This window comes from Cervus elaphus, chromosome 23, assembly GCF_910594005.1.
Source record: "Cervus elaphus chromosome 23, mCerEla1.1, whole genome shotgun sequence".
In the NCBI taxonomy this organism is placed as follows: Eukaryota; Metazoa; Chordata; class Mammalia; order Artiodactyla; family Cervidae; genus Cervus; species Cervus elaphus.
The window spans coordinates 7,361,269-7,380,031 of NC_057837.1; the positions used below are offsets into that span (position 1 = coordinate 7,361,269).

At 38.4% G+C, this 18,763-nt stretch overlaps 1 protein-coding gene across 1 annotated transcript in view; it reads right to left on the bottom strand.

Annotated features, from left to right (window-relative positions):
- Nucleotides 1-18,763, bottom strand: part of SEL1L2 (SEL1L2 adaptor subunit of ERAD E3 ligase) — a 109,787-nt gene that overhangs the window by 64,613 nt on the left and 26,411 nt on the right. The window contains exons 2-3 of the mRNA XM_043883788.1: nucleotides 17,998-18,053; nucleotides 5,730-5,898 (exon numbers count right to left, since the gene is read on the bottom strand). Of these exons, the coding sequence (XP_043739723.1) occupies nucleotides 5,730-5,898; nucleotides 17,998-18,053 (225 nt within the window). The remainder of the gene's footprint in view (nucleotides 1-5,729; nucleotides 5,899-17,997; nucleotides 18,054-18,763) is intronic.

The following is an 18,763-nucleotide window of genomic DNA, read 5'->3' on the forward strand; positions in this document are numbered from 1 at the left end:
TAAGGCTTTATTGTTATTATTCATTTATTTTTTGGTCATGTCACACAGCTTGTGGGATCTTAGTTCCATGACCAGAGATCCAACCTAGGCCCACAGCAGTGGAAGCACCAAATCCTAACCACTGGGCCACCAGGGAATTCCTAAAGTTTTATTATTTTTATATAGCACCTATATTATAGAGAGTGCTGAACCTGAATTCAGAAGGTCTGAGTTTACATCTTAGAATGTAAAGGTACAGGAAGAATTCAACTCAATTTAATTCAGCAAATATTTATTCATATTAAATATGACAGACAAAATTACTTCTTGCCTTGAGGTAAAGGGACTACAAATGCTATTGTTTATAGTTTCAACCTCTAGGAAAAGGAAAAACTGGTAGAGGTCTGAAAATTGGTAAATAGTTCCTCTACGTTCAATATGTGGAAAAACATATTCATATTCTAGAAACAGCTTGATGTCAACCTCCTTAATTTCTAATTTTTTGAACAAATTTTTATGCACAGTTTATGACCTTGAGTTGAGGAGATATGATCACTATGAATTAGGCAGTTGTTTGGAGAATGTTAGGTTAAATCTCGTTTTTCTTTTCTGAAGTCTGAGGAGTAGCATTTATATGAAACACCTATATCCCATGTTTTATGATATCTTATGCACAAAATGTTGAAACAGAAACTGAATGGGAATGAAATTTAACAACGTTTTTAGCCAGTTCTATAACATGCATGCCTTCCCGAGTGGCACAGTGGTGAAGGATCTGCCTGCCAGTGCAGGAGACGCTCGTTCAAGCCTTGGTTTGGGAGGATTCCTTAGAGGAGGAAATGGCAACCCATTCCAGGACCCTTGGTGGGGAAATCCCAAGGACAGAGGAGCCTGGTGGGCTACAGTCCATGGGTCTCCCAGAGTCAGACACAACTGAGTGACTGAGCACAATGACCGTGTATAACCCATGCTCCTGGTTCACTTTACAACTTGTAAGCCTTCTCTCTAAGGAAGGTTTACTTCTCCATGGCTTTCTCTGCTTTATTAACTGCTAATTCTACAGTTCCCTGATACCAGACTTCTGTGTGGGGTTGGAGATGGGGGAACAGGAAAAGGGGGTTGCCTATTTTCTGTCTACCGATGCTTATTAAGGCACCTTCCCAAACAAGGGCAGTGCACTCTGTATAAGGCATTCTCATAACTAAAATTTTATGTTTTCAACCTCATCACATGTAGATTTTTATCTGTCATTAGTGGGTAAATATAATAATAGAGATTTATGGTGGATTATTGTGGGCTCTAGGCTCTAAACTTGGTCCTGCCTTGTTACCTTCTACAAGGATTTGGATAAAAGATTGATAGGCATGCTCATCAAAAACTTGAATGACAGAAAACTAGGAGAGTTTGATTGATATAATCAATAGGTTGAAATAATCCCAAATAAACACAATAGATATAAATGTAAAATCTTTCACTTAGATTCCAAAATTTAGATGAACACATAAGGATGAGGAGATACTTGGTTGTGATGGACAGTTTTGTGTTTCTTCTTGGTGAGGATATAGTCCCCAGTTATTAAATTCAACATGAATCTAGTTGTTGCTGTGACAGAATTTAGCAGGCACATCTAAGTAAGAGAAGTTATCCTAGATGATCTGGGTCGATCTGATTCAAACAGTTGAACCGCCTTAGGAATGGAATTGAGGTTTCTCTAAAGAAGAAAAAATTCCAGCTGTGAACAGCAGCTTCAGGTCCTGTCCAAGAATTCCTGTCAGGCCTTGTTGATAAACTGCCTCAGGGATTTTGGACTTGCCTCGACAGCTCGCATAATAATCATGTAAGCCAGTACCTTACAATAAGTCTTCAAATATATATCACCTACTGGTTCTTTTTTTCTGGTTGAACCCTGATTGATACATTGGCGTAGTACTTTTAGGTGAGAAAAGATTTCAGCTTGCTCTAACTTTGTTACCTGAATCTTAGAAAAAATGCGCACACAGCACAGGCTTCAGTGGGGATGGGGACAACAGCTCCGTGACCGGAGTCCATATCCATAGCAGGATGATTCTGTCCTGCTCCAGCTGCCTAAGATCACTATGGGGAAGGGATTTTGGTTTAATGTAAGTTAAGAACTTTATAAGAAAGAGAGATCTTCAATAATGTCACAGGCTGCCCCGTATGACGCAGTGAGCTTAGTCACATGTATTTAAGTAGGAGCTGGTATTATCTGCCTGGAATATCTAATGAAAGATGCTGGCCGAGATGACCACTAACATTTCCTAATTCTAAGATTCTATAATATTACTTTTAATAACTATGCTTCTAATGCATGACACTAAAAGTCCTCCTCCTTTCAGTTAATGCTGTTTCATTTCCCTTGTTGAAAAAGTCTGGTTGTCTTCTGATTGTCTTTCTAGAGCCATTCCACCCTGCTCTATGCCCACACGGGCTTCTTCAAAGGACTCGTTTGTCCTCTAGCTTCTGCTTAGATTTGGCTGAGAGGCACCACCTGGAAGACTGAAGGGTAGGAAGAGAGCTAAGTATGCCCTGGTTTCCTGGGTCTGGGTTGTTATGGGCTGGCTTTGTCCTTGACCTAAGGTCATACTTCTGTTAGAGTGCCCTGTCCATACAGCTCTTGCTTCCTTTCTTGGAATCGCTGTAGCCACTGCTGCCCTAAGACCCCTCAGACCTAGGGGTGGTAATGAGATTGCTGTTACTGTTCTGGTGGGGGGGGGGAGGGTTATTTTGTGGATTCTCTACACTCTGTGTGCCCTTTCAGAAATAGGCCCTTGATTAAACTTTACTTACTTTCTTGGACTCTGAAATCACTGCAGATGGTGACTGCAGCCATGAAATTAAAAGATGCTTGCTCCTTGGAAGAAAAGCCATGACAAACCATGATAGCCTATTAAAAAGCAGAGACATTACTTTGCCAACAAAGGTCTGTCTAGTCAAAGCTATGGTTTTTCCAGTAGTCACATATGGATGTGAAAGTTGGACCATGAAGAAAGCTGAGTGCTGAGGAATTGATGCTTTTGAACTGTGGTGTTGGAGAAGAGTCTTGAGAGTCCCTTGGACTGCAAGGAGATCCAACCAGTCCAGCCTAAAGGAAATCAGTCCTGAATATTCATTGGAAGGACTGATGTTGAAACTGAAGCGCCAAGACTTTGGCCACCTGATGTGAAGAACCGACTCATTGGAAAAGACCCCGATACTGGGAAAGATTGACAACAGGAGAAGGGGACGACAGAGGATGAGACGGTTGGATGGCATCACCGACTCAATAGACATGAGTTCGAGTAAACTCCGGGAGTTGGTGATGGACAGGGAGGCATGGCGTGCTGCAGTCCATGGGGTCACAAAGAGTTAGACATGACTGAGTGACTGAACTGAACTGAACTAATATGACTCAATTTAAATGTGTCATTTATATCCTGTAAAAATCCTACCTGATGCTTCAAGTCACATGCATGTCAACATTTTTATGTCCTATATAGAGCCAACTCTTCAACTGAGCAGTGAACCAATCTTTTGGAATAAATATGGGAAAATACTCTTAAAATATTAAGATTTTAGTATATGTGCTGCCGAAGCGAGCACTTAAAATATTAAGATTTTAAAAATTTTAAATCTTTATCAAGGCAAGACTCATAAAGATCAAGCAGAGACTACAGTTAGTAAGAGTCTTTCCAGCTGTAAAACTAACCTCTCTCTTCTGGAAACCCTTAGTTCTTAATTTCTAATTATTGCTCTTATTAGTAGTGATCACTTTCCAATACTTATAATACTTATGCCAGAAGGAAACACTTTCTAATTTATGTAAATTTTTATGAATGGATGTTATGACTATTGCAAGACAGGGCTTTTCAAATGTTCTTGAAACATTTAGATAGGCAGTGATGAATGCATGTATACTCCCTAGAGATGTGGAGGAGAGGAAAACATTTTTTTAAAGTCTTAGGTTTGATAATTCAAACTGTGAATTTTGAAATATACTGTATACATTATACCATTAGTTCTAAAATGAAAATGTTTTCAATTATTATATTTACAATTATTTATTTCCCTTAAAATTATCAAGTAAATTTTGTGCTCAGGAAATTGAGCATCTTTGCCATTTAGTTCAATATTTGCCCTAAGCCATTTTGAGAAGCATGGGGTTAAAAGCACTTGTCCCATGCTTACTTGCAAAACACTGTCCACTTACTTTGTAAGATGCATATGGTCCCCTGAGAGCTAGAGGATTTTGGCACCAGACTAACTTAAAATTCTAGTTTCCCTATTAAATAATGGTTTTATACTGCTAAGAAAATTACTTTATTTCTCTGTGTTGCAAGTTTCACACCTTATAAAGTGGAAATTATACAACTTATCTTAAGTTGACTAAACATTAAAACAATATGGGAGATGCTCAGTTTATTATTTATTATTATTAGGCATAATACAACCAGTTCCATATAAGGGAAAAAGATCTCATTTGAAGGATGACCTTAGTTACTCTTTTAAAAAGCAGAAGCTCACTTTATCATTCTCTACCTACCTTATTCACCAAATTAATCAATGACTTTCATATCTTCTATGCAACTTATGGACTGATGTCCGCAGCATATTGAATGCTTTGTGGCTAGTGGGATGCTCTTTGGTATAGGTGTTACTTCTGTTCCCACCCTTTGCATATTTGCCAAAGATCAGGATTGCTTGTTGCCAAATCTATTTGTATCGATTGTACTGTTATTATAATTACAGAATTTAACCAAACAATATGCAAACTTACTAAAATAAGTGCAAAAAGAAAATGTTTCTATGTAAAGTGATCGAAATATTATGAAAAAATGTGATAAGGAGAGCCACTAAAAGTTATCAAATTTAATTGTAGGTAAACCATTTATATATGACTGGGGGGAAAGTCAGTAAATATCTGGAAGGATTTTGCTCATAGTTGTTCCATAAATGTTTTTAGCACTTTGTTTCATTAAAAATCTGAAACAGGAAATCATAGATAATACAGTTTGAGTGCGGTTTACACTGGAAATACCAATCTAAACAAAAGGCAGGCCATGTTTCTATGTCAAAAAATGGTCAAATGTATGTTTCAGTGTTCATGATTTAGATTTAAAGTAACTTTAAGATATATACATATTATTTTTATAATGCCATTAAAAACTGGTGTTCTTAATTTTTCTCTGCCAAAGAAGATTCCCTCTCTTACATAAGATGTTAAATGACAGACACTCATTCATATTTATTAGAAGAGACAAAGCTTTCACGTTTCACATTTGAATGTTGAAAGTGTCTTAAGCTTTATAACTGAGCACCAGTTAGCTCCTGCACACAGAACCTATGGAGACATTATTTATATTTTTCTAGACTCTTCTTGTACCAGAGAAATCTATCAACTAATCAGGTATGGCTTTACTAGAGAGAGTTTTAGATTGCTAGACCAGAAAAAAAGGGTTCTGTATTAACTTCAGTTTTCTTTAGAGTATGAGAGTTTCCATTAGCAAAATATTTGATAAATGTTTTATTCACCTAATTACAGATTTTTTTATCCATGAGTCCTACCTTGCTTGTTATCCATTGGTACAAATTCCAAATCAAGTCGGGGGATAGAAGCTAACAAAATTTAAGGCTTTCATGAGTATAAATCTTTATGACTATATCCCAAGATTTCTTGGAAAGTAGCTATAAAATTTGATTTTAAATTACATGAAGTCATTTTAAATTTATATGTGAGAGGGAATTCTACTTACAGTGATCTTTATTTCTTTTCCAGAGATCTTTATTTCGAATTCCTTTTCGTCTTAGTTTATGCTGATTCTTCTTATTTTCTAAGAGATTTTCTTTTTTACTGATTACGTTAATTGGCTTTCCTTGTTCCAATATATTTGATAAATCTTGTTTGACTTTGTTCACTGATACCTACAAAGAAAAACATTTTTGCTCATTTTATGTGTTTTGAAATGAAACAAACAGGCTCTTTAAAAATAGATTTACTGAGATATAATTCATATACTATAATATAAATGTATAATTGCACATTTGCTTGTTTATTAAAACATTTATTTTTACTTTTTGGCCATGCCATGCAGCATGTGAGATCTTAGTTCCCTGATCAGAGATCAAAGCTGAGTCCCCTGCATTGGAAGCCCAGAGCCTTTAACCACTTCCAGGGAAGTCCCTATAGTTATACATTTAATATGATTCAACAGTCTTTAGAACAGTAACGGATAATGTGCAATCATTACCATGGTCAACTTTAGAATATTTTTTATCACTTCAAGCAGAAACCATGAATTCTTCAACTGTTACCCTCCCTCTACTCCTATCCCCTCTGCTCCCAGCCTCCCGCAACCACTAATCTGCCTTCTGTGTCTCTACACAATCCCGTCTTCTGGACTTTCCTGTGAATGGAATCACATAGTAGGTGAATTTTTGTAACTGACTTCTCTCACTTAGCATAATGTTTTCATGTTCAATCCTTGCTGTAGCTTGTATCGTCACTTCATTCCTCCACATGGCCAAATACGATTCTCTGTATGTATACACTACGTTTTGTTTACCCATTTGTCCACAGGTGGACATTTTGGCTAGTTTTACCTTTTCACTGTTATAAATAATGCTGCTATAAACATTCATGCACAAGTCTCTGTATGGATACTTGACTTTATTCTTACGATATCATAAGTTTGCCATATCTGGCAAATAAAAATACAGGATGCCCAGTTAAATCTGAATTTTACGTAAGCAATGAATTGTTTAAAAGTGTGGGTGTCCTCCCTGGGTTGGGGAGATCCCCTGGAGAAGGAAATGGCAACCCACTCCGGTATCTTGCCTGGGAAATCCCATGGACAGAGGAGTCCATGGGGTTGCAAAGAGTCAGGTGTAACTTACCAATAGACAACAAATGGACAAATATTATATGCTAACAAATGGACCCACAGTATACAATGGCTCAGAATCAATAGCCAGGTCTTCAAGTCAATGTCACCTCTGCTCTATGCTATCATTCAGGGATCTGGGCAGACAGAGGCTATGCTAGCTTTAACATGAGGATTCCAAGATTTCCCTGAGTGTTGACTGATATCTAGCAGACAGAAAGGGAAAGAACACAGAAGATCTTATGCAGAAAATTTTTGTTGTTGTTGCTTCTTTGTTTTTGCTTTGTTACATTTGATTTGCTTTGTTCAATTTTCTTTTATAGGCCAGACCTAGAAGTGGCAGACAGTGTTTTCATCCACTTTCCATTGGCTGACGCTGTCACATGGCCCCACCCAACTGCACAGGGAGCTGGGATATTTGGGTGTCATGAGGAAGAGAAAATGGATTTTGATGGGCCTACAGCATCTGTGATACAATGGGATTATCATGTTATTGCTATTATAAGAAATTTAATTTTTCAACTCAAAAATAGCCAACAGCTAAGTTGAGGAGGCAGTGAAGCTTGGCAAATGCCTCTGATTGCCTGCTGTTTCTATCTCCTCCTTCTACAGAGGCTGTTTCCCAATTTTCATTCCTTTCTCACCCAGCAAGAGTGGGCAGAACCACAGCCAGTTGGAGCAAGTATCAGGGAGCCCCAGCAGACAGAGAGCCTTCCTCTAAGTCTTAAAAGATTACATAATTCAATAGCAAGTATTTATTGTCTATCTCAGACCCTGTTCTAAGATCTGGGGAGATAGCCATGAACAAAAGTATTCTCTGTCCTCATGAAGCTGAGGTTCTGGTGGGGAAGAAGAGTCAACTGATTAAAGGAGGTTTAAAAAAGCAAGAGTGAAAGGGATGGAATTGATCGAAGTTGGGGTGTTTTTGACATGGATGGGAAGGGACAAATTCTCAGATAGCATTTGAGTAGACCCCTTTGTGGGGAAGCAGGGAGTTAGTCATACAAACACCTTGGGAAAGAGAGTCCTGGAAGACGGAATAGCAAAGAGAGAAGACTTGAAGCAGGAGGAAGCAGGGGTGCAGTAAGAGAGCCCAGCTGAAGCAGAATACAGTGGCAGGTAAATGAGAAGACAGAGCGGCAGCTCCGAGGTCACCCTCAGGATTGCCCATCACATTCTGTGTGAAGCAGAGACCTGGGGAGTGTTCTGCGTGGAAAAGCAATGCTGACTGACTTAAATTTCCAAAGGACCACCCTGGATACTGTGTGGAGAATATTTAACGTTGGAGAAAGAGTGGGAAAAAGGGAGCCTGCTGAAGTAAACTGGGCGAGAGTTGATGGTGGCAGTCAAGTCAGAAGATGGTAGATGGAAGTGGTGATAGTGGCTGGTTTCTTGATATGTTTCAGATGTACCCTTGGCAGGATTTTCTGTGGAAAGACGATTCATGTGTATTTTTAGTTTTTAAACGGCAAACCCAGTGGAAGTATGTTTTTAAACTCCAAGTTTAAAGTATGTGCTTTGGAAGTATGTTTTCAAACTTCCAAGGCCCATTAGAGACTGAATATAGCTCTTAATCAGAGTGACAGAGTGTTTTGATAATGTCTTACTTGGCTCTGCTGCCGCTTCACTCCCCCGCCTCCTGAAATTCATGCCAGATGAGCTTTTCCTAAGGATCCATTTGAACACATCACTGACCAGCTCACAAGCCCTCGGTCCTCAGTGACAACAGGATAGAATCAAACTCCATTGCACAAGATCTAAGACTGTTCAGAGTATGGCCTAAAAATGTCATAGTAATCTTATTTCTTACTACTCCCACACCTGCCTGAACATCTGCAACAGCCAAACTCTTCTATTCCCTGTTCCCCAAATAGAACAGGTTCTTTCCTCCCTCCTGAAGCCCTTGCTTACACAGTCTTCATTGCTCCCTCTTTCCTGTTATCCCAACTACCATGCCTGGTCCCAGACCCAACTCAAACTCCACTTCTCTCTGACCCATAGTGATCTCCCTCTCCTCGGACCTTGTGATAGCTTCCCTTCTTCATAAGCAACAGCTGAGATGATTCTACATCATGTATTTCATGTTATATCTACTCAGCTAATTCCGGATGCACTGTAAACTCTTTAGTGTAGTTCTCATTTCACATAGAGTGTCTTGAGTAGAGGGAATCCTAATGAATGTGTGGATTTCCTTATTTTGGGGAAATCCCTTGCTTTCTTAAAGCACAGGAAGAGTAGGAACATCTTCTCTCAAGAGGAACTAAATGATTTGTGGACTTGGAGGAAAGAAGGTTGAATTTGTCTCACTGTACATTTAATCCTAATTTATTTGTGGCTAGCTCATTCTTCTTGTGCCTGGCATGTTCCCTTGTGGCTCAGACAGTAAAGAATCTTTCTGCAATGACATAGACCCAGGAGACCCAGGTTCGATCCCTGGGTTGGGAAGATCCCCTGGATAAGGGTATAGAAGTCCACTCCAATATTCTTGCCTAGAGTATTTCATGGACAGAGGAGCCTGGGGTCGCAAAGAGTCGGACATGACTGAGCAACTACACACTCTTTCTTTCATGCTTCTTGTACCTAGAGACATTTCCAAAGAAGGGCCAGTCCTATGGTTTTTTTGCCTGAAAGCAAAACCAAACAAACGCACAAGCAAAAACAGTCCTGGGATATGGGATGCACATTGAATAGCTTCATGTTTAAAAGAGTAAGGTATCCTGCTAAGGCTAGTGATTTGACTTAAGGGTTTATTCTATTTTGTTTGGAAGTTAATTAATTGGTTTTATTCTTTAAAAACACACAATTTTACATTTTAAACACAAGAAACTTTGATTACTTGTTAACATATAAACAGGTAACTTGTTCATCCAAATTGCTCACATCCCCAAAGAAATGTATTACAGATTTTTAAGACTATTATTTCCATTCTCTTCATAGTATTTTCTATTCACCGCTAATTAGATGTGTCTAACTGTGGGCAAGTTAACTAACCTCTCTGTGACTCAGTTCAGTTAATGTAAACTATTAAATGTAAATGTAAAATGGGGGTAATAATGCTGCCCTGTGAAAGTGAAAGTGTTAGTCTCTCAGCTGTGTCTGACTCTTTGCGACCCCACGGACTGTAGCCCACCAGGCTCCTCTGTCCGTGGGATTTTTCCAGGCAAGAACACAGAAGTGGGTTGCCATTTCCTTCTGCATGGGATCTTCCCTGGAGTATCCTTCATTGCAGGTGGATTCTTTACCATCTGAGCCACTGGGGGCTACTTCACTGGATAGTCATGAGGATCAAATAAGTTAATACATATGAAGATCCTTTTACATAGGAATAATAAGAAATTAGAATAAATATTATTATCATTATTATTATTATATGGCTGTGTTTTATGTAAATTAATATTTCTATTTTTCTGTTTCAGATTCTAAACTACCAGGATCTATGTATTCTGATTATTTAATTTGCTCTGTTCATTGGTGAACTATGACTTCATTCTAGACACTCACTAAACATTGTTAGTTTTTTTTAAATATATTTCTTTTATCTCTTAAGCAGAATACCCAGAAACCTTTTTACTAGTAGAAAACACTTTTATGCCGTACATTTTCTGAACTAATTTCACTTGAAGACGGGGAATAGCAATTATAGCATGTCCTAGGACCCAACTGCTGCCTGGGATATATTTGATACTGAGTGTAAGTTAGCCCCAAATTCCATGCTAGTTCTTTAATAGAATTTTGACAACAGTAACATGACTAATGTTAATGGAACTTTATCAGCCTCATCAAATAGTCTTGGGTAGGCAACAGGTATAAAATAAGTAATGAACCAATCTTGTTCTTTCTATACAAATCAGTGATTCATTCATTCAACACATTTATTCTGGGCATTCCCTAGGATTTGAACACATAGTGGCAAATAAGACAGAACTTGCTGATCACATGGCGCTTTCATTCATCTGTGAGTAAATAGATAATAAATAACCAGTGGGAAAAAATGAACAAGTTAGTAGCAGGTATCAATACATGCTTTGAAGAGAATAAAACAAGAAGATGTAAAAAGGAGTGAAATGCAGAGAGAAGAGGGATTGGTGTACAGGTGATTTAGATTGGATGTCCAAGAAGCCTCATTGAAGAGGTGATTTTGGAGCCAAGAGTTTAACGACACGAGTTTAATGCTTTTAAAGAAAGCAGTCCTGCATAGATATGGAATAGAGCATTCTATTCTATCCTATTCTATCATGCCTATTCTATCCTAGTAGGCAGAGGAAGTAGTGAGTACCAGTGCTCTAAAGTGGGGACAAAATGTGTATGTTCTAGTAATGGAAATAAGGCCCCAGGAGCTGAAGGAGTGTGAGCTAAGGGGAGAATTATAAAAGAGAAAGGCAGAGAGAAATAGGGGTCACATCATGGAGGCACATGGTAAGGAGTTGACATTTTATTCAAAAGACAAGAGGAAGACAACGAAGGGTTTTAAGTGACAGGCTCTCGTTTACATTTTAGAAAGAAGGAACATTCTGGCTGACTTGTGAGGCACAGATAGTACCTACCAGATTAAGAGTGGGGACACTGGGAGCCCAGTCTGGTGCTCTGTGATGACCTAGAGGGGTGGGAAGAGGGGAGGGGAGGGAGGCTCAAGAGGGAGGTATATATATATATACTCACACTCATGGCTGATTCACCTTGTTGTATGAAAGAAACCAACACAACATTGCAAAGTGATTTTTCCCCAATCAAAAAATAAATTATAAAAAAAGAGTGGGAACAGAAAGCACAGTTCAGACACTATCGTAGTCAACCAGGTGAGGGATGATGGGACTCAGGTGAGTGCAGAAGCAATGCAGATAAATTACATGAGCAGATTTAGGATAAGTTTGGAAGGAGTGCACATAGGGGCTGGATATAGGCTTATCCCCCAGGCCAAAGTTGAAGGTAGCTTCTTGTTTTTTGGCTGAACCAGCTGAGCTAATGGAGAGTCCAGTTACAGGGGTAAAGGAGAATGGGGAGCGGGGAGGAACTGTGGAGGAGGGGATCGGTCTCACCCCCCCCACACACATACCTGTACATGTGGTAATGTCTCCAAATTGTGTGACTATATACATGGAAAATGAAAAATGATTTGTTTTTTTTTGTTTAAGAGGGAGTGAGAGTCATGTTTGCCATGGAACGGGAAGTGAGTCTCGTTCCTTGCAGATAGGAGAAGTGAAAGAAGAACTGTTAGGGAAGAGTTCTTGCCTGTCAGACTTCCTTTCCCTAGGGCTCAATAGTCAGGGGTGTATCTTGCTTTCCTTAACTATCTGTGTCCCTTTTCTTTTTTTCCTGGCTCACATACTCTGAAAGAGTCACTGTTCCTGGGCACTGTGTAATGTCCTAAATTTTGCTCAAAAACATCTCTGGAAAAGAGCACATGAAAAGTAGGAGCTTACTGAAAGCAGAGGACAATAAGAGTGTGGTAAACCAAGACTGGCTGAGCACCTCCTCATTAGTGGCCTCTGTCCATGGGGAGCAGTGAGGGGCTACAGGGCTCTCCAGAGAGGGCAGAATAAGCTCTGGCAGCGCATCCACAGAAGGTCTTGATGTAGGAGAACTTGGTCCAGCTTGTTGCCTTACAGAAGCTGGTGTGACTCTTTCCACAGAAGAGAAAAAAAAAGCAGTTTTTCTCGTCTCCACTCAGAGTCTACAGAATCAAAAATTCTGGGGGTGAAGCCCAGCAACCTGTGTTTTAACAAGCCCCCTAGGTGTTTCTGATGCAAGTGAAAGTTTGGTAGTAGCACCCTACTACCCTGCCCTAGGTAGTAGTGAAGAAGGTAGACAGCAAATTAAAATGGGATTAAAGTACACAAATAAAATGGTAAAAAATTTTGATCACTTATCAGTGATGATGTTTACACATATAGCAAAGATACAATAAAGTTGACGTTGTCTGAATTACAGTTTTTACCAAGAATTTAAGTTAGATGACTCAAGCTTTCTAGATATTAAATAAAGGTGTGCATATATTTGGGAAACAAGGATTGGTGTTTTAAATTTGAAAATATCACCGATTTAGTAGTTTTTCTCCTTTAAAGTAAGATTTTACTTGAGATGCTTCAACTGAAGCAAAGATATTTTGGGTAATGATCTTTTTATTTTTCATTTTTCCTGGGCTATATTCAGTTAAGAATATAAAATAATCTTAAAATATTTTTTTCTAACATCTCTAAGATTTTCTTAAAGCAAATATGGCAATAGCCACCTCTGGGTTAAAGTAGCCACCCCTTTCAAAGAAGAAATAACTCATTCATCAGCAAAAACATCTCTTTCTCTTGGCAAAGACCTCACTAGTTATTTTATCATGTATTTGTACATGTACCTCCAAAAGTCACAGAATAACAACAGTAGATAGCAATCCAAAGATAGTTGAGAAAAGTGGGAAAATGGTTAAGTAGCGAGTAAAAAGGGAAAAATAAAATAGCGTCAGTGAAAGTGAAAGTTGGTCAGTCGTATCCAACTCCTTGTGACCCCATGGACTACACAGTCCATGGAATTCTCCAGGCCAGAATACTGGAGTGGGTGGCCTTTCCCTTCTCCAGGGGATCTTCCCAACCCAGGGATTGAACCCAGATCTCCTGCATTGCAGGCGGATTCTGTGATACTAGTAATATAGCACAAATATAACATTCTACTAATTGTTAGATGCACTGTAAGGGTAGCTTCAAGAATTTAAGAGAACATTAAGAACCCATACATATTAAGGTATTTATATTCTGTATTTTTACATACAGGGAGCATAAAATTATAGTTAAACTTATAGCCGTATTAGGTATTCATGGTACAGGGAATAAACAGGTTATTACAATCAAAAGGTAACCCTAGTAATCTGGTTTTCTTTCTTTTTTTTGTAATCTGGTTTTCATCAGCAGCTTTTTTCTTGTAACTTTCACTAGAGGTTCTGTTCTGTCCCTTTTAAAGAAAGAAAATTCAGACACATGCTACAGCATGGATGAACCTTTGGCAAATTATGCTGAGTGAAATAAGCTAGTCATAAAAAGACAAATACTGTTATGATTTTAAACACTTATACGAGGCACCTAGAGTAATCAAATTCACATAGGCAGAAACTATAATGGTGGTTGACAGGGGCTGGGAGGGGTGGAGAGTTGTGACCTTATGCTTATCAAGTTTCAGTTCTGAAAGATGAAAAGAGTTATAGAAATTGGTCATACAAAATATGAATGAATGTACCTAACACTAATGAATTTTAGACATAGAAATGGTTATGAGAGTAAATTTTATGTTGTGTATATTTTACAACAATTGAAAAAACAAACAAACTTGAGTTCTAAAATTCACTTGCTCTCAAGGGTTTTGGAAAAGAAACCGTGGTCCTTTAATGATGAACCACCAAGTCAAAAGCCAAGTAGGAAAAGAAGTGAGAATGTGAGGGGGATGATAGCAGTAAAAGGCACAGATAGATTTGAGGTCCTGGTGGGACTGAAGGATTGAAAGAGTAACCTAGAATGTACCAGGTTGTCATTACAGACTTAGAATCTTGAACACTTGATTTGAAAAAGACATAGCTGAGCTTGTGACCACGGGAGCAGAGAGAAGCATGCAAATCTTGGAGCTGAAAGATCTAAATAACAGAATTAAGATGCTAGGCTTCATGGGTGCTAAAGTTGCCAAGAATAATTGACAGGAGCAGAGCTGGAGAGAAGCCTATGAGTCACTTCTCTGTCCCTATTTCCTATTACTCTCTCAGTGAGAAGGCAGCAACACTCAGCACCCCAGCTAGGACCAATATTATATCTCCAGTGGGAGAAAATTCCTGAGAGGGCTGCAGGGAATGTTCTCAGGAGGCAATCAGATTTCAGTTAAAATGAAAGTAAAGACAGTATTTGGAGAAGTATGACACCAAGATAAGTGATTAGAAAAAAAGAGTCAGGGGATGGAGAATCGTAGCAGCATATTTAATTAAATCTTTAAACTTTTATTGTCTCTTACCACATGCAAAAAAGTTTGAAAATATACTTCATACTTTCTTACCCTTTAGAAATTCACAATCAAGTTTAAGAAATATCAAAAGGAGGTTTCACAAAGCTAAAAAAATTAGAACCTTTGGATATTCCAAGTTCCAGTAACTGGCAGGCATGGTGTTGAATGAATGAAATTTGTAATATAAAGAGCTTTTATATTTGAATGGGGTTGGTTATGCTAATCTGTAAACGGGGATAATAACTATTTAAATAACTTCTGTAACAGAAATGTTAGGAGAAATGAATAGTATATGTGAAGGGGTTGTATACAGTACTATTATATAGCTGTAAGACATAAATCAAAGTACCAAGATGTGTAAAAAAAAATCTAACTCTTAGAAGAAGGTGTTAATCTCAAAAACAAGCAGAAAGTGTCTGCGTAGGTGAAACAGAGAAAGGAACTGAGAATTCTGGGACCTCTGGTGAAAGTGGGCAATGCTGAGAGCTGGGCTACCCTTTTCTTGTTTTCAGAGTTTTCATTTTCACTCGTGGTGGCGGTGGTTGTCATAGTGGCTTCTCAGCCATACACTTGAACTGCTCCCTTTCAGGGCCCCAGTTACACCCTAGTAGGACATTAGACACCTGAGCATCTACCCCCTCTATGATCATGATCATTCTTTAATACTGAAGGAAGGAATACACAGAACTCCTGAAAATATTAGCTCCTCAACACAAAACAAAGTGTATTTAAACATTATTTTAAGTGAGTAGGTGTGTTTTTAGAAAGTTAAATGTTGGGGAATGGAGGAATAGGTGATATGCTTGTGGATTTTAGAGTTCTAAAGCCAGAAAGAGAAAGCTTAGAGAAGCTAGCTATACTTACATAGCCATACTTAAGTGAAAGTGAAAGTCACTCAGTCATGTCCAGCTCTTTGCGACCCCATGGACTCTACAGTCCATGGAATTCTCCAGGCAAGAATACTGGGGTGGATAGCCTTTCCCTTCTCCAGGGGATCTTCCCAACCCAGGGATCAAACCCAGTTCTCCCACGTTGCTGGTGGATTCTTTATCAGCTGAGCCACAAGGGAAGCCCTAGCTATACTTAAGTGCTGAAAAATTACAGTGCAAATAGTAATTATTATGAAAGACAAATAGAATTTGATGCATCTGTATGAAGGTAGAGACATGAGAAGGGCATCTTCAGCCAGATTTTATCCTGACTCCTAAATATTATAAATAATAATATTTATTATAAAGGAGTCATGAAACAACACGGCCAGTTGAGTAAATTAATGCTATTTTATCCTGGCTGTAGTGAAGCAGGGATATAAGGGAACTTTGCATTAGAGCCATTTATAGTCATTGGTCTTTTCACTTTTGCGGTCTGTACTCTATAAGGATGGCACTAAGGAAGGCAGGAAAAGGAGAAGCTCCAGGGGAACTGTGAGACAGTCTTCAAACAGGCTGCTGCTAATTCACGTCAGTCGTGTCTGACTGTGCACCCCCATAGACGGCAGCCCATCAGGCTGCCATCCCTGGAATTCTCCAGGCAAGAATACTGGAGTGGGTTGCCATTTCCTTCTCCAGTGCATGAAAGTGAAACGTGAAAGCGAAGTCGCTCAGTCATGTCCGACTTTTTGAGACCCCATGGATTGCAGCCTACCAGGCTCCTCTGTCCATGGGATTTCTCAGGCAAGAGTGCTGGAGTGGGTTGCCATTGCCTTCTCCATCCAATAGGCTACCTTCGCATATTTTCCCATCTTGGACATGAAAATAGTACTTTTTTCCCCCAAATATTCTAAGATCTCTAGTACGGTTCATATTTTTCTTTTTTTGCTTGGCTATCCATGGGTAAAGTTGGGGTCCTTTCCTGTGTATACTATATAGGCCTCATCTATTGATGCTGGGCATTAGGGAGGACACTTATGGGCCTGATCAATATCCTTGGTCCCAGGTAGTAAGGTGATCCTCAGACCCAAAGAAGGCTTGGGTCTTCTTACATGCTATTGGGTAGGCACTGCATTTCACAAGGCTTCATGGAAAACAAAATGACCTGATGAAGCACATGTCCTTCAATCTCTACCTGCTCAAGGACAAACTGAGTTTTTTGCCAAGATCACTTCTATTTATGCAGATAACAATCCCACTGCTAATTATGGGATGTGGTAGTTATGGTAATGGGGGAAAGCTAAATTTGGAGGGGTTTAGAAAGTGTTGCAATGTAGAGAGTTTTTAAGTTATGCAAACATTTCTTCAAAGTTTAACCTGGATTTTAGATTTAGTCATTAATCAATAGACATTTAATGAGTGCCTGCTGAGTGCCTGCTAAGTGCCAGGCACTGTTCTAGCTACTGGGATAATAGCAGAGACAAAAACTCCTGCTGTCATGGAGTTTATATCCTAGAGGAGGGAGAGTGACTGCAAACATAACAAAGTGTTACACAATGGCAGTTCTGTTACAGTAAGGAAGGGAGGTATAAAGTGTTGGATAGGGTTAGTAGTTTTGGATAGAGTGATTGCAACTTCACAGAATGCCTAGGGAAAGACCCTCCTCCTAAAATATGATTTTTGAGCAAGGGAAGGGAGCCACCTGGATATCTGGGCTCAGGGACATTCCAGAAAGAAAAAACAGAAAGGTGGGCACGTGTCTGGGAGTTTCTGAGCAACAGCAGAGAGCCCGGTGTATCTAGAATGGTGTGTAAGGGAGGTAATGCCAGAGAAAAGGACCAGATCACAGAGCCTGTTAAGCAAGACATTGGTTTTACTTGGCATGAGGTAAGAAGCCACTAAAGGGTTTTAAGGAAAGGAGCAAGGGTTGCTGGGCTGAGAACAGACTGAAAATGCTGAATTCTTTCAAGATGTCAGAAGACATCCTGAGGTTAATCAAGTTTAACAAGCATCCGTGGCTCTATAAGCTGGGCTGGTCTCTGTCTTGGTATTTTAGGACCTCAGACAGACCATGACTAATAGGAAGGCTCAAGCCTGATGACATTCTTTTCTTCCCACAGTGGAATGAGTAACTATTTGTTGAATGGATGAACAAAAAATGTGGATTGAAAATGGAAAAAAATAACAGAAACAATAGTCAAAAATTAGTTTAAGAAATTCTGAGCATACCAAATAAATACTGTTAATAGTGCGTATAGCTTAATTTGTGTTGGAAAAATATAATGATTTAGCAGAATTTTTACCTGTGTGGTGACATTTCTTCCTTTCTGCTTTTTACTATGTTTTTCTGCTTCAATAGCTGAAATATACAAAACATTTTTATAAAATACTAAAATTTTTTAAAAATTTCACTAAGTACAGTTTCTTGTTAAAAAAACTTGTGGGGTAACTTAGAATTCTAAGAATAATAGCTAAAAATAATTAAAAACTTAAAAGTTATTAATGTGATACAAAGAAATTTCTTCACTGATAATTTTTAAAGATGTAACTTGACACCAGAGATAATCTAAATACTTTAATCAAGTATCCTGAAACTGATATAACCTGAAAGAGTTCTACAAATAATAAAGCTAATTACAACAGTGAAAAACTTTCTGAGCTAGAATTTAATTAAAGTGTGTCTATGTAAATAAATGCTATCTATTAATAGAGAATATTAAAACATAGGAGAGGGAATACAATCTTTTAAATTTTTATAGACTCATCCATGTGGCAGAGAGACTAAAAATTAATACAGTTGGATGATATAAATATCTGAGAAGTGTAGAGTAATATAATTATATCAAGATTTGAAATTTGAGAAAATTTTCACAAGAAAATTTTAATGACTCTTTTTATAAATAGAAGACTATATATACCCTATATTAATAGACTATATATGTAGTCATTGGTATATTTCATTTTTGAATAGTACTTGAATTTTATTAACATACATATTTAGAAAAATAAGAATTTGAAAACCTGATAATAACAGGGTGATAATCATGACATGTCAACTACTTTATTAGT